Source organism: Lepisma saccharinum, chromosome 20, assembly GCF_977018435.1.
Source record: "Lepisma saccharinum chromosome 20, izLepSacc3.1, whole genome shotgun sequence".
NCBI classification, from domain to species: domain Eukaryota; kingdom Metazoa; phylum Arthropoda; class Insecta; order Zygentoma; family Lepismatidae; genus Lepisma; species Lepisma saccharinum.
The window spans coordinates 8,573,971-8,589,324 of NC_139248.1; the positions used below are offsets into that span (position 1 = coordinate 8,573,971).

Here is a 15,354-nt window from a genome sequence, read left to right on the forward strand (position 1 = left end):
AATGGCACTTTCAAGCAGGTTTAGTGCCTATTTTGTACTTTTAATATCTATTTAGACCACTCTTGGTGCCTGGTATTAACCGACACTTTTCCTATTTCGTTACAGGTCTGTGTGAGCGTCGCCAAGTTGGTGCCTGGAGGGCGACATGCACCAACAAATGGCTTCTATGAACAACCTCAACAAGATGGGACCACAGAGGTGAGTGAGTGTGTGTATCTTTTGCTTCTATCGATGTAAAGCGGTTGTCTTGCATGACGTGAGTAACTCGATTGCGGCAGTAGTCTTAGAAACGAATAGGCGCTGGGAATCTAGCCCTACCACAGTGCAGTCAGCGAATTTATGCAGCTCAATTTTAATGCACACAGTTTTAACGTTTTGCAAAGTTAATTCGAAAGTTTTTAACTTTCACTAAGAGGAATTAAAAACTAAGTACGCCAAGTAATATAATATTCTACTTAGAAACTATCGAAGGAACTATCGAATTGAGTAATAATAGTAATTAGATTTCAGTAGATATTCAATATTTAAAGCAGTTATGTTTGCTTTAGGCTACAGCTGTTCCCTGATGTGTCCTGTAAAATCTATATGGCAGATTATTATGGTTGGCTTTTATTCGTACAGAAAGTTTATAATTTGAAACACTCCACTAGAGGTCAGATCAGTCAATTAAAATACTCAAAATAATTAGTGGATCTAAAGAGAATTTTTAAAATTGGCTTCTATTGAATATTTTTATGCTACGATAAAACAAAATATTAGTTTGCTTAACGAGTTATTAGATATTATTGATTGGCTAGCGTGTTCTCACGAGAACCTTAATAACAGTGGTTTCGAACTGTTCAGTAGATGGCTCTAGTTAACGTCTCATGAGGGCCTCCCTGATGGCGCAGTGGTAGCGTCGTTGCCTTCTAATCAAGGGGACCCGGGTTCGATACCCGGTGGAGGCACATAGTGGTTCGGATCCCACTTTAAACTGTAGGTCCAGTCCCGATTAGCCTTACTGTGCATAAAGTGGACTTAAAACACCAAATAAATCAATCAATCAATAACGTCTCATGCACACATATTACCTGTACAGTGGGATCCATGAGTATTATCATACAAATTGTCCATTACCATGTTCGCGCACTTTATTTGACCCAATAAGAGCTTCAAGAATTAAAAGAAAACTCAAAACAAGCTGTTGACAACTTCTGCACCAGCATACATACAAATCCATCACCTAATTACACACAGGATGTAAGAGAAAAATTAATGAAGATAGTCATGGATCCCACTGTACTAGATATGGAGTGTGTGATCCTTAGTTTATTCGTAGTAGTTCTCTGTTCGTGCTGATGTCATTTGTTTGCATTGAGAGTAAACATTACAAAGACTTCAATATTAGTTTCTTGCGAGACTAAACATTAATATGATTTTTATTCAGATTGTCTTCCAGATTTTGTTATTTATTTCAGTTTTCCATGTTCTTGATTATATGCATTGTTTCTATCAAGTTCTGCGGAGCGAATATTATTGCGGCAAAGGTTTTTTTTTCCGTTTCGCGAAGAGATTTCCTGAGAACGAAGACCTGGCCCCACTGAGCGGAAGTGCTTTCCTGCCAGTGTGACATTGGAAACAAAATGGGAGACGGGCTGGGGTAAGGTAGTAAGGGTTTCGATTCAGGAAGCCAGCACTTTCACTTGAAGGAGAGGGGAAAGGAAATTCTTGCTCTCCGGGGGAGGGAGTTGAAGAAAGGGGAGGATCGGGGGTTAGCGCGAAACGTGAGAAGGGCTTGGGAGCCTTTCACACGGGAAGTGGAACGTGGAAGGCTATCTTGTGGGTGCATATCAAAGTAGACGTGCTTTTTTGAATATTCTATTAATACGGGCAAAACAGGATAACATTTACATAGCCTTGCTGTTTAATTCACATGCAAGAAAACGTATTTCAACTGTCTGGCCTCTCCAAACCTTAGTCTGTGATTTTATCACGAGGAGAATGATCGTTCTGTTGAATCAAAATCTTGGCGTGAGGGAGCCTGATGGGCTATAGACACTCCCTAAATTTTAAGAAAATCTAAATTTTCAAGTGATAGCAGTCGGGAAACCCAAAGTGATAAATGAAATCCTCCTTAAAATGACCCCCGAATACAATTATTTTGACCGAACAACCTTTAAGACGAAGCTTACACATGATAGTTATGAAATATTTTGTAGCGTATCCCCCCCCCCCCCAGAACGCATGTAATGTCCATCTTTACACGTCAGTGGGTAAAGTAATTCGCACAATATACTCGAACTCTTGAATGTTCTTGATTATTTGAAATCAAAGTTTTGAAGATTATTGGAGTATTCTGTTCTATTCGTTCGACAGAATCAAATACTTCATTCTTGGGTCAGATGTTTTTCAATCAAATTCTTAAAGGTTCTTCATTGTTGGGACAAATTATTCGTTCAGTGTAATGAAATTCTTACACCCTTTCCCAATGGCGTAGTTGTAACGTTATCGCATTGTAAATCAAGGGGTCCCGGGCTCGAAGGTCCAGTCCTGATTAACTTATCATGGGTACAGTGGACTGAAGCAAATGATGTAAGACAATTCTTGAAGAGTCTTGATTTTTTACGGTTAAGGCTCGACATCTTTGCAGCACGAGCAGACCCTGAGGTATGTGGCGGGCGAAGAAAACCATGGCATTTTTTTTCCCCAGTCAGTTTGAGCATCGTTCCTACTCCAATCTTGTTGAAGGGCTATCGGAGTCACTGGTTACGTCAGTTCATTGCACCTGCGCGTTCGCCGTCAAACAATTACTCGTGTAATGCCACAGGAGTAGCTCAACAGCGCTAAACGGATTAGTGTTGAAGTGTTTCTCTGAATACGTGCTCATGTTCTCGCAGAAAAGCAGTAAGTGCTTCGCGTGGTTCAATGAACTTCTTCTTACTTGGTCCGATATTCTCGTGGACTTCTTCCCCCAGGCATTGTAGCAGCGATTCACTTCATCTTCTTGCAGTGTTGCCAACATGCACACGAGATTGTTTTCAGATTAGATGCCTTGTACTTTTAATAGTTTCTATCCCTCATTGGGAGATGCAATAAATTCACATTGAACTGTAAAAATATGAAACAACATGCATATAATCATCTCGCTCTAGAAGAGCGCGTGTGAACGAATATGCATTAATTCCGTAGAAATCGTGTGTAGTTGAACAATAGCTTTGAAAACACCGAATAATCGACAGGTAAATCCATCGTCCTTGTCTGTGATTGGCTCGCGTAGTGGATAAAAATAATCACGAGCTCTTTTCAGGAGTATATCTTCATCTATGCCTATGCAATTTATTACATTTTTAACTTGAACATTACTGTGTATGAGACACATGCCTATTACCTCGTTAAAGCATCATGCAATTCGATATTTTTATTTTATATTTTTCTGTCGTTAACAGTTCACATTCACTTCAAGAAAATCTGTTTTTTTCTTTTTTAGAATGTTTGTTTACTTCAAGACTTGAAAGACACTGTTCAAGTCTCATGACTACCGAGATTGTGCATATCGGTAATTTTCTCGATACAGACTGTATTGTTTGTATGTAGATTAGAATATGTTCTGTGTTGTTTTGCGTATACAGTACAAGTGACAAATGACGCCACAAGCAATTTCTTGCCCACCCCTTGCACGAATAAGCTTTTCAACGCTAACAAGAATAAAAATCCCGGATTCCTCACATCACTTGTAATTTGTTCATATAAAACGTTGAGTAGTGACACCTATCGACTGGACCTTGATTTGGTAAAAAAAACACAAAAAAAAAACGCTATCACAGAACTCTTTTTTTGTTATTGGACAGTCAACGAACAAGCTATATAATGTCATGCTGACAATCGGGTATAACATGATCAGGGGCGGCGCCAGAAATTTTCGACCGGGTGGGCTGAAGCTCCATATTGATAGATTAGGGTGGGCAGTATAAATGTAAGACCATATTATAGTATATATGTGTATGTAAGACATATGTATCACCCCCTCTCTCTTACACTCCCGATTTTCCTCTTACTTCTTTTCCCTTTCCATTTCTTGTTTCCATCTTTATTCGTTTCTAATCTATTCTCGCATCTTGTTCCATTTCCTTTCGCTTTGTCTCTGATGGACACAATTATTTCAAGGAAGTGTTTAATCATGCGCAGCCATACATTCTAATCACATTCTTTCATGCATGTTAACACAGTGAAATAAATGTGAATTAGGTTTAAGCGTGTGTTGCAAATACAAGGCACATACTTGATTTTATGTATTCGGCGACAATGATAGAAAGTGCGATGGTAGACAATCGTGAAGTCTCTCGTAATTTAAATGCATGTTCCTGAGCATATTTTCATCGTATGAGTTTTTGACTGAAAGAGTTTTCTTACTCCTGGGGGGTTACTTTTCTTAGCTTACAAGGTTTGTACGTACAACTGTAGCTTACAAAGTTTGTACAACTGAGAAATCTATCTGAATGTTTGTAGTAGCGGTGATTGGGTGCCAACATTTGAGGGGCAAGGACAATATACTTTTTCTTGGTAGCATAAAGAGGCCATAGTGCGGGGACAAAAAGCGGCAAAATGTGGCTGGGGAACTGCATCCCCCACTTCACGCTCCTCCTAATCGCCACCACTGAATGTTTGGATTAAAATGAACGTCTTCTTAGGAATGGTTTAAAACACACACGGAAATCAAATTCTTTGTTCATTGTCCATGAAGTATTCCTAGGCTAATGAAAGGCTATTTTGACAGAATATCACTCACAAACAAGATCAATAATTCTGTTCAGAATTGGAGATTATTAGCTAAGTTGCTATTCGTTTTCTGAACTCTCATGTTACTAATGCGGGAGAAGCAATACACGTATGGTTGGCTACATGAACATATTTTTTGAAGTAACAAAATGATTTAGGACACAAGGAATTCATCGAAGTTGATCACCGTGCCAGTAATATTTCATATATTTTTCATAATGACTTGGGTTGCATGGCGTGACCATTTCGAACACACTAGAATGTCAACCTCGTCAACCTCTATCCTGTGCAGCATAGGCTACCCTGGAAACATTATTCTTTCAGGGCAACGAGTCCCTGGTGCTTGGAACCACTGTCAAAGTAATAATTTATGAGGGTTTGTATTTTGAGTGTCAGCTTGTGTTTGTTTTCACCCCTTCCTAACTTTAATCTAATCACCATTGAACCTTATCGTCATCATTATCAAAATTAGCAGAAAAATGACTTTAACCTTTAAACAGCCAGTGGGTCATATATGACCCATGGTGCCGGTTACAACATTCACGTGCTTTTAGGACCTTCATACTTGTATGTGAGGTTGTAAACGCTGACAGATGTTGAGACAAGAGTTTGAAATGTCGTATGGAAGAAAACCCATCCCTCCCCCTTTCTCTAATATGCAAATTAGCTATTTTTAGCCAAAATGCAAATTGTACGAATTGCGTCATATTTCAGCTTGTATGAGAACTAGAACTTGAAAGAAGTTTCCCTTTGTTGCAAAAGGTCTACTCTTTGAAAACAATGCAAAAGTTTGCGCCCTTTTTCCAAAATAACGGGAGAAGAGGGGGCGAACGCGATTTTTTCATTCAAATTTGGGGACTTGGCCCCTCCCAACCCCGTTTTTCTCACTTGCGTTTTCTAAATTGTACGCGGTCGCGTGCTCCGATGTTTTTGTTTTCAAACAAAATTTATCCGAAGTAGATTGCTCAAATAGTCTCAGAGATATAACGTTTTTCTGAAATAAGTGTAAAAATTTAAAAATCGAGCGCAAAGGCCGCGGCGAGAGAGGGGTTACTTTCGAAAACCGGCTCGACTGTTTAAAGGTTAAATATAACAAATCAACCACAACTTACTCTTCCAAAAATGGAGTTGCATTAGTTCATACCTCTTAGAAAGTTGAGATGGTAGTTTCAATTGCACAGCGTTTCATTAGTGGATCAAGTCAAGGCAGCTAATTCCGTGAACAATGATGTTGTTTTCCCAAAGTCTCAAATATTTGTCTCAGGCAATCACCCTCCTAAAATGGACACATCTTCTGTGGAGATAAAATGCCACGTTTGGTGCGAGTTCGTTCTGTATATTTTCCCCCCAAGGCATAACTCTGTCGCATTATAATGAAGACGTCCTGTGTTCGACCCCCCCCCCCCCCCTCTGGTGGAAGCACAATGCACACTGGTTCCACGTTAAACTGTAGGTTTAGTCCCGATTAGCCTATCTGAGCATAAAAGTGGATTTAAAAACAAACTAACAAAATCGTCTTCTGGACACTTCGTGACATAACTTTGTTTTCTTTACTTCAGCTGCATCTACAGATTCTGTTGACATTTTCGGCTGATTCATGTGGCAAAATTTATGTATGGAACGAGGATTTCTAAATAGGATAAGCCACTCATTAGCAATTGAATAATTCTGTAGCTTTTTCCATACATAACTGGTTTATTAAAATTTATTCACTGCAGTATGGTAGTGATTATTGTGATTCCTTCTAATTAGTAGAATGAATATAAAGTTGATATTTCGCATACCATATTGATATTTGAAGATAACAAGTATATAAAAATTGTAATGAAATAAAAAAAGGGACACTTCTGGAATTTCAATGCAGAGCTAATTAAAACTATATTATACTCTCTAGCATAATTAAACCCGAAGGTTTATGGCTTCAGCAACAGAAGCCTTCCATCTGTCCCTATTCGGGGCAAGATCAATCCAATCATTTCGATCCTTGCCGATTTCTTTTAGGTCCATTTCAACGTTATCCCTCCATCCTGGTCTCTTACCATCAGGTTTCCCAACAAGAATCCTGTAAACTATTTTTTTCTCTGCCATTCGTGTCACATGGCCTGCCCATCTAAGTCTTCTTGATTAAATTATTCTAATAATAATTAAAAAATCAAAATAATGTATTGTGTTGCCGGAGAAAGTAACGCTAAGATGATGTTTTTATTTGTTTATTTAGAGATTATTTTAACCATACCCAGGCCGGAATTTATATACGTAATGTGGAGGCCTTGAGCTGCAGTCCACAAGTTCAACCTAAATTCTGATCTAATCTTGATCATACCCTGCATAATTTTGAACCTCCTAAGCCTACTAACTGCTTTTAATCATGGAAGTATTCATTTGATCACAGTTTTTGTTTCAATAGCTCTAGTATTTACTTTTACTTTCTAATGACAAAATTGGCTTTTTATGGGTTGATAATATGTGAATATTTCTAGCATAGATAATATTCACAAGTAAAATATATATGTTATGAACACCAGAATACACTTATTTATCGAATTATTAATATATCTCCAAGTATATGTACTTATTGAATTTGATTGGGTGGGCAATCGGGTGGGCACAGGATTTTTTGGGTGGGCGCTTGCCCACCCGTGCCCACCCCTGGCGCCGTCCCTGAACATGATAATAAAGGTTGTTCTGGAATAGTGCACAATAATGTAGCATTCGCTATTCTGCATGAGCTGCAAAGAAAATGTGATACAGTTGTTAAACAAATCCCATCATTGTTCTTCTTGCGTTAAACTTTACATTCCGTGAAGATTTCAATTCTCGAGCTCAAAGCTGTGTCATTGAGTGACACTCGTGTCTATAGTTTTTTTATAGTAATAGTTAAATATGTCCTTTCTAATGGCAACAAATGGACCCTTAGGCAAGTGTGAACATATATTTATACTTCATCAAATTAGATGGCGTAGAGTCATGTACAAAAATGTATGGCGAAAATTCCTCTTGCATCACAGAAGATAAAGAAGACTTGCAACAAATCGACTTATACTGTGGCATTTGTAGTTTCCAGCTAAATGTGTACAAAATGAAACTTTTCTTTTTTTGTGACTGTCAATTCACCGTGTACACATTACCTTCATGACAATACTATGTTGATCATTGATTCTTGTAAGTGGATTCTGCAGTCCCCCCTCCTACTTGTTACAGAACTGCTTTGAGAAGGTGAAAGAAAGGGAGAGGCAAGTCAGTCAGTCTTTAGAATCATCCCAGAAGCAGATCAGTCCCCTCTCTCAGGGGGGGATATGTCTGCAATCTTTGTGCCGTGGAGAGGTGGATGAATTCAGTGCCAGCCAAGCGAAACCCTGTTTTGCAAGAGCGTTGCCTCCGAAAGTAGCCTCCTGCCAGCGTAGTCTTCGCAACTATCACCCCTTCCCCTTCAGCAGTCGCCTTCCCCTGTTGCCTGCTTCTGCGCTGACAAGTCACAAACTCTGCGGAGAGCGGGCGTCTTTTGTCTGTTCTGCTTTCCGAGCACTGAGCAGGGTTGCAAACTGCCTTCCTTCTACGCGAAAAATGTCTCCATTTTATACAATCGCCAAGATTCATTTACCGAAGTTTCATTGGCACGAAATCCCTTTCGTGCCGTAGTGGTTACCACATCGCGCTACGATGCCAGGGGTAGCGGGTTCGAATCCCGATCTGGGTATGGTTCCTTCATCATTTTCACCATATCGTCACTCATCCTCATCGTAGCGATTAGCCAAAAGTGGCAGAAAAGCGACGCTAAATAAGAATAATAAAAAAAGAAATCCCTTTTGAATTTTTCAAGAAAAACTTTCAAGCTCTGTGTGATCGAAATTATGATTGTGCAGTATTCTAGGCGTAAAAATACCTTTCCTTCAAGACAGTTTAGTGTAATTTCTTTATTTTTGTGGTGTAAGTATAAATTGTATCATTGATGACAAGGTAATGTATTTATACTTTTAAAGATAATTGGCTTTTGTTCTCTGTATATTATACTGGAAGAACGTACGCTATTAAGACCAGTTGTTTTCACATAATCGTCATCGTCGCAATTAACCAAAAGTCACAAAAAAGCGAAGCTAAATAACAAGAATGAAAAAAAGAAATCCCTTTAGAATTGTTCAAGGACACAATAGCATTGATAAATAGCTACACAATGAACGAACAACACTGTACTGATGTTGAATTCCTTATAAAAACATTGAACTTGAAGGAGTCATCATGTGACACTAGTTTTCCTGCTTACATTCTGTTGTGCAGCACCGGGTTCTTTACCTTCAAAAGTTGCCCTTATGTGCTGCCATCTATTGTGGAAACTTATTACTTCGATTGTACTTACTGGTACTTACGTTCTCAGTCAACTGTCGTTGGGTCAAGGCCAAGAAGTAATCCATAATATGGTCGTTAGTTGCATGGATCGACATATCCCTGGATTGTGTACATATTGGTCGATGTAAAGGTACAAAACACTCCTGCACTGTGACCCAGTTATTTATTCAAACTCAAAACGTGGTTAGGATTGTGTATTCCTCAAAGAACGTATTATTTTCTCGTAGCTTGTACACACGTGTGCAATATTTGTAAAGCACTTGCATCTAATAGGGCAAAAGTCATTGATAAAAAGCTACACAATGAACACTCTACTAATGTTGGATTCCTTATAAAAACATTGAACTTGAAGTCATGCGATACAACCGTTATCTATTTAAATGCTAACTTCATTGACGGGAAAGTTTTTCGAATACATTTCCTGTTTTATTGAACAAAACAGAAAAAAGGTAGCTCTGACACAAAAGAAAATGCCCTTGCACTTTTAATTCAAAACTCATCGATCATCGAATTTTTATGTACTTAGATGAATTCCAGGATAATAACCAAGTATTAATACGAATAAAATTTAGCGATAATTGATAAATGTAAATTAAGATGCGTGTTTGTGGCTTCTTGTCGATATGTAGTTATTAGCTTATTACAGTTGCCGGAATGGCATGAATTGTTATCAAGTTTTAGCCAACATTTTATAAGGTAATGAAATAGGTAAATTGGGGTTTCGATACAACTTATGTGTGCATTCGCGTTAACTTTTTCAGAAAGTGCCACTCGTTACGAGATCTAAAATTATGTTTTTATTAGTGTTATTTCAAACAGCAGGTTTACAGCAGTACAAAACACTAGAATACACCCATCGTGCAAATGAAACTGTTGTCTGTAGGGAGGGGACATTTGTTGCCGAATTAAGGAAATGCCTGTATTTACAAGGAAACCCACATTTATCTTTATTAGTGGTTGCAACGAAACATGAACATAATAAAAGTCACACAATGAGTGACCATTTCCTCATATCAATTATATAATTCCTTAGCGTTCATAGTTGCACTGTTGGTATACTGAATTTATGTTCTATACATTGTTAATGCATTTTGCAATCCGTTAACCTTGTTTTACAACAAATTTAGCTTTTTTTATTTTTGAAGAATCAACATAAACGTTGCATTTTTACAAATGTAGTATCGACAACAGTTGATCAAATCCTTCTTAGCGTGAGAATCACAGAGGGGAAATCGTGGTATGCTACATTCCGCGTATTTTTCCATACCCCGGTTGGCAACACTGTTTTCCCAGCATACGCTGTGCACTTCCGTGTGTTGTGTGGGAGAGCAGCAGAGAGCGCGCACGTGCATGTTTGGCCGATGAGCATGGGAGGGACTGTTATCCGCTTAGGGGACAACCTCTGGTTGCCTAGCAATCCAAAGCCATATTACAGAACTCTTTTCTTCTGCAGCGGGCGTCCCCCCCCCCCCCATCCAGTTAGCGCCGCGGAAAGAGCGGGCAGATGGCCAAATGGGACAGCCTGGAATCAGATGGCTTGTGTGTGGACGCTACCATTCTGTGCTCACGCGTTATGATCGGGGCAGGCATTGCCACATGAGCGATTAGCAACACCAAGGTTGATATATCCTAGGTTGGTCACAAAAGTGAACCAAAGCTTTCACAGTATTATGTCCGTCGTCAAATATTCCATGACTATAATTTTTTATCGTGGCGGAGTGGTTAGCACAGCACAATAGGACGAAAGGGTTTCGAACCCTGGCCTGGCTATGGTTGTTCTTTGGTAGTGTCCCTTCGTGATTTACCATCTATCCTCACTGTCGCGATTAGCCAAAAATGTAGGAAACGCGACGTTTAATAACTTAATCCAATCAAAACTAAAGTAGGATCACCCAATAATTCTATTTAATAGACTAATTTCACCCAACAGATTAATAGAAGGGGGGGCAGCTATATTAGTAAACCCGTAGCTAGAATTGATCTCCAGGGTTGGCTCACGGGTTAACTCTTTGCGGCGCAGTGGTTACCAATGGTAACCACCTCAAGATTGTCCTTTTCGGCTCGGTGGTTAGTGTCACTGACCACCACTTGAAATGCAAATTTTCGTTTTGTGTGGTATTTTAACTCGAATGTTTCGCTTTGAGGTGTATCGCCTTTTGTCTGAAATGAGATTTTGGGGATTGTTGTTTCTTATGTTTACTCCAGTCTCCTTTATGGTGCCGCTTTTGTTGAATGTTGTTGTAAACAGTGATTGTTAATGACTAATTGTTGTAATGGTAGTTCTTTTTCGTTTTCTGCCGAATCCACTGTGCTTTTATATTTCCCCATTACCGTGGCTACGTCTGTGCCAAGAAGTGGAGGTTTTTGTGCGGTCGTTCACAAAGGAACTCTTCATATGTAGGTGGTTAGTGTTGCTGACCACCGCGCAGATTTGGTTGCTTTTGGTACTCTGTGTAAAGTTTACATATTTCCTAGAATCATGCAGAGGCTGACTGATCAGGATATTCGAGACTTTTTTAATGCTGAGGTCATACCCTCAGGCTCCGATTTGGACTTCAGTAGTGATGATTCAGATGCAGATCCCACTTTTCACCCAGAAATGAGTGCAGAAGGAATGTGCATTGCAGAAACGTCCTCTGAAGATGAATTTTTTGGGTGTAATATTCCTACTAACGAAGGACCTTCGACATCAACACACACAAAGTGCCACAGGTTGTGTTAGTGCATCAATGAGTGTCAGACAACAGGATGGTTCCAATGAGGTCACAGTGAGTACTCCAATTGTGCCATTGGTTCATGTAACAAGGTCACCAATCTGGGATCAGACATCTCATCAAACAACTCCAGTGCCACATTTCTCAAGTAGGGTGGGACCGACTGATGCTGTGAAGGAACTGCAAGATAAGAGCCCTCTTGCAATTTTTTCACTCTTTTTCAATGATGAGCTGCTCAATCATATTGTGTTTCACGCGAACTTATATGCTACACAACAAGGTAAGCCCTTCCAACCGACAGACATGGATGAAATTCGAGTATTTATAGGAATGAACATTTTTATGGGTCTCAAACGAATGTCAAGTTACAGAGATTATTGGTCATCGAAACCAGACTGGCATGACTATTATATTTCAAAACTAATGAGTGTAAAAAGGTTTGGTTGGCTGTTGGGTCACATACATTTCAACAACAATGCTGTTCAACCAGAGCGTCGTGATCCACAATTTGATAGATTATATAAACTCCGACCATTTCTGAACAATCTGGCACACTCTTTCGCGCAAAACTACAAAGCTTATCAGAAACTTGTCGTTGATGAATCGATGGTAAAATTCAAAGGAAGATCTAGTATGAAACAATTCATGAGGGATAAGCCAATCAAAAGAGGTTTCAAGATATGGATGCTCTGTGACTCATCTGGATATAACCACAGGTTCGAAATCTATACTGGGAAAACAAGCGAGCAAGGTGAGAAAGGGTTGGCTTCCCGAGTTGTTCTCAGTCTCTGTCATGATTTTATTGATAAAAACCATGTTCTATTTGTAGACAACTACTTCAACTCCTGCTAACTCTAAAAGCCAAAAATATTTTTGCATGTGGGACAGCGAATCCTGCACGGAAGTTCCTACCTAGTCTCAAAGGGGAGAAGGAACTAAAGAGAGGAGAATATGATTGGCAACAGTCCGATGATGACATAACAATGATAAGATGGAAGGATAAATGAGCAGTGAACTTTTTGTCTAATTTCCACAATCCCAATGATACAATAACCATCAGTAGGAAGGCAAAAGATGGTACTATTTCAGATGTGCCCTGCCCAAAGATTGTGAAGGAGTACAATGAAAATATGAATTTTGTCGATAATTTTGATCGACTGAAGAATGATTACCAGATTGACTGCAAAAGTAAGAAATGGTACTTGAGATTATTTTTTCACTTTCTTGATGCAGCTCTAAAAAATGCTTTTATTATTCACAATCAAATTGAAGGTGAGAAGTTCACTAACAAGGAATTTAGGAGGGATGTATATATAGGTTTGCTCTCCAAAAGAATAGCAACTCCACACACTCCCCCAAACAGAAGTGTAGAAATAAAGCGCCACAACCCTAGTGTCATGCCGAGTATTAGGAACCAGAGTGCAAGCCATCAACCTAAGAGGTCCACATCAAGAAGATGTGCTAAGTGTAGCACGAAGAGCAATCCAGTCCGCACAATATGGATGTGCAGTGTTTGTAATGTGCCCCTTTGTTTGCGGAAGGATAAAGACTGTTTCCAAACCTTTCACCGAAATTGAAGTTGAATTTAGGTAAAGAAAACCTTTGTATTTCACAATTTTCATTCACTTATGTTGCATAAAAAAACATGTTACATTTGCGTGGTGGTTAGTGCTGATAACCACCAGTTTTTTTCAAATTAAAATTACAATTACAATAGAATTTAAGAAATATTATGAAAATATGTATTCTTATGTCAAAATAAAAGATATTAAAAGTGTTAATGTAAAAAAAAAATTTCGAACCTTCTCCGCGCCTGAAGGGTCGGGAAATTTATCCAACTCCTGAGCCGCAAAGAGTTAAGAGGGGTATTTGTAAACCAAGTTCAATTTTCAAAAGTTTAACAGTATTAAATCAAGGTAAATTATGTGTGGGGGTCATTAATTTATATGAATTTTAGAAATATCATACAAATACTACATTTTTTCTATATCTTTTAAAACACGGGTTTTTTTTTAAGTGTTGACTGCTACTGACGTCATCCCTCACTACACACCCCATACTACTTTTGATGATACAGATATTTATATCACACAAGAAAAAATGCACAATATTCAATCATAGTGCCTACCGTACATTCCACCCCCGGCCGAAGCAATGAAACTCCCCTTCGTTTCCAAAACATGGGAGCTGTTAACCTTTGACGCAGATGCGGAGGGAATTTGCATAATGACATCAAACCAAAGTCACAGATTTCTGTCTAAACGGGAGGTCGCAACAGGGGCAGCGAACGTACAGATAAAGAAGCTGCCCTATGAAAGAACGTTCTAGAGTCTAGAGAAGAGAATCTTCTAAATACTTGCCGCTACTTATACTTCTTCTTGTAAAGAAGATGAACAAATGTATTAGCTTTTGTTCATGTTCTGTGAATTTATCCTTCACGAAAGTTGTGAGCAAAATAATATCTGTTGTATATATTTTTACTCTTCACTGCAAAAAAAATAACAGAAATTAAATTTGCCTTATATCATGGGGGATGAAGGCGGTGCCAGAGGGGCTGAGCCCTCCCCCCCCCACCTGGCTCCTGCCTGGCTACGGGCCTGAATCCAATCAATTATTAATTTTTATCTTCTATTTGTATTTTTTGAGGGTTATTTCCCGTTGCTTTTCTGCTACTTTTTGCTAATCGCGACGATGAGGATGCGCAGAAGAGGTCGATGAAACGACATTTGCAAAGAACATCCATGCACAGGCCGGGACTAACCCGGGAACGTTAGAGGCGAAATGTAAGCCACTCGGCGCCGATAATGGGCGGACCTCCATGACGGAGTGGTTAGCACAGCGTGCTACGACGCCAGAAGTCCCTGGTTCGAATCCCTTTCTGAACATAGATGTGCTTTGTGAGTGTCCCTTCATCAATTTCATCCTATCATCACTGATCCTTATATTCGCAATTAGCCATAAGTGGCAGAAGAGCGAAGCAAAATAAACCAAATGAATCAATTAAAGAGTGAATATTTACGCATGTTCCTGCACATGAACTGCTTGCGGTGCGTTTTGTTTCAATTCCGGAATTCTTCATTCAATTTGCGTAAAACAAAAACAACATACATGATGTTGAGAACTTCAGTATTGCGAAAACTTGTGAAGATCCACTACATTACACCAAAATTCGTGAATACAAAATTTCCGACGCTATAAATTTCATATTGCTAAACGAAATAAATTTGGAATGTACAGCTCAAAGTGCTTTTCATTCTCATTCAAGTCAAATTTAGAAGTGGAGTATCTTATCAGTGAAAATTCGTCAATGATAATTAGATATCCAGAATGAAAGAAGAAAAGGGCATTTGCCTTATGTAAATATTGCACCTAACAGCGACCAGCATATTTCCTCACCTTGAATAATTATATTTTCCTCATTTTCCTGTTACATTTATCACCCCGTGATCTGTTTTGCAAAATGGTAGCAATATAAAGAATGAGAAGAAGTCTAGTACGTACGTACAGTGGATTAAATTCAGTCCTAATACAGATTTCTTCT

General features: G+C 39.0%; 1 protein-coding gene across 2 annotated transcripts in view; it reads left to right on the top strand.

The window, feature by feature from the left end:
• Nucleotides 1–15,354, top strand: part of tna (Zinc finger MIZ domain-containing protein tonalli) — a 321,122-nt gene that overhangs the window by 187,810 nt on the left and 117,958 nt on the right. For both annotated transcript variants that reach the window (XM_083142081.1, XM_083142082.1), the window contains exon 2: nt 106–198. In XM_083142081.1, coding sequence (XP_082998207.1) covers nt 146–198 — 53 coding nt within the window. In that variant the 5' untranslated portion in view covers nt 106–145. The remainder of the gene's footprint in view (nt 1–105; nt 199–15,354) is intronic.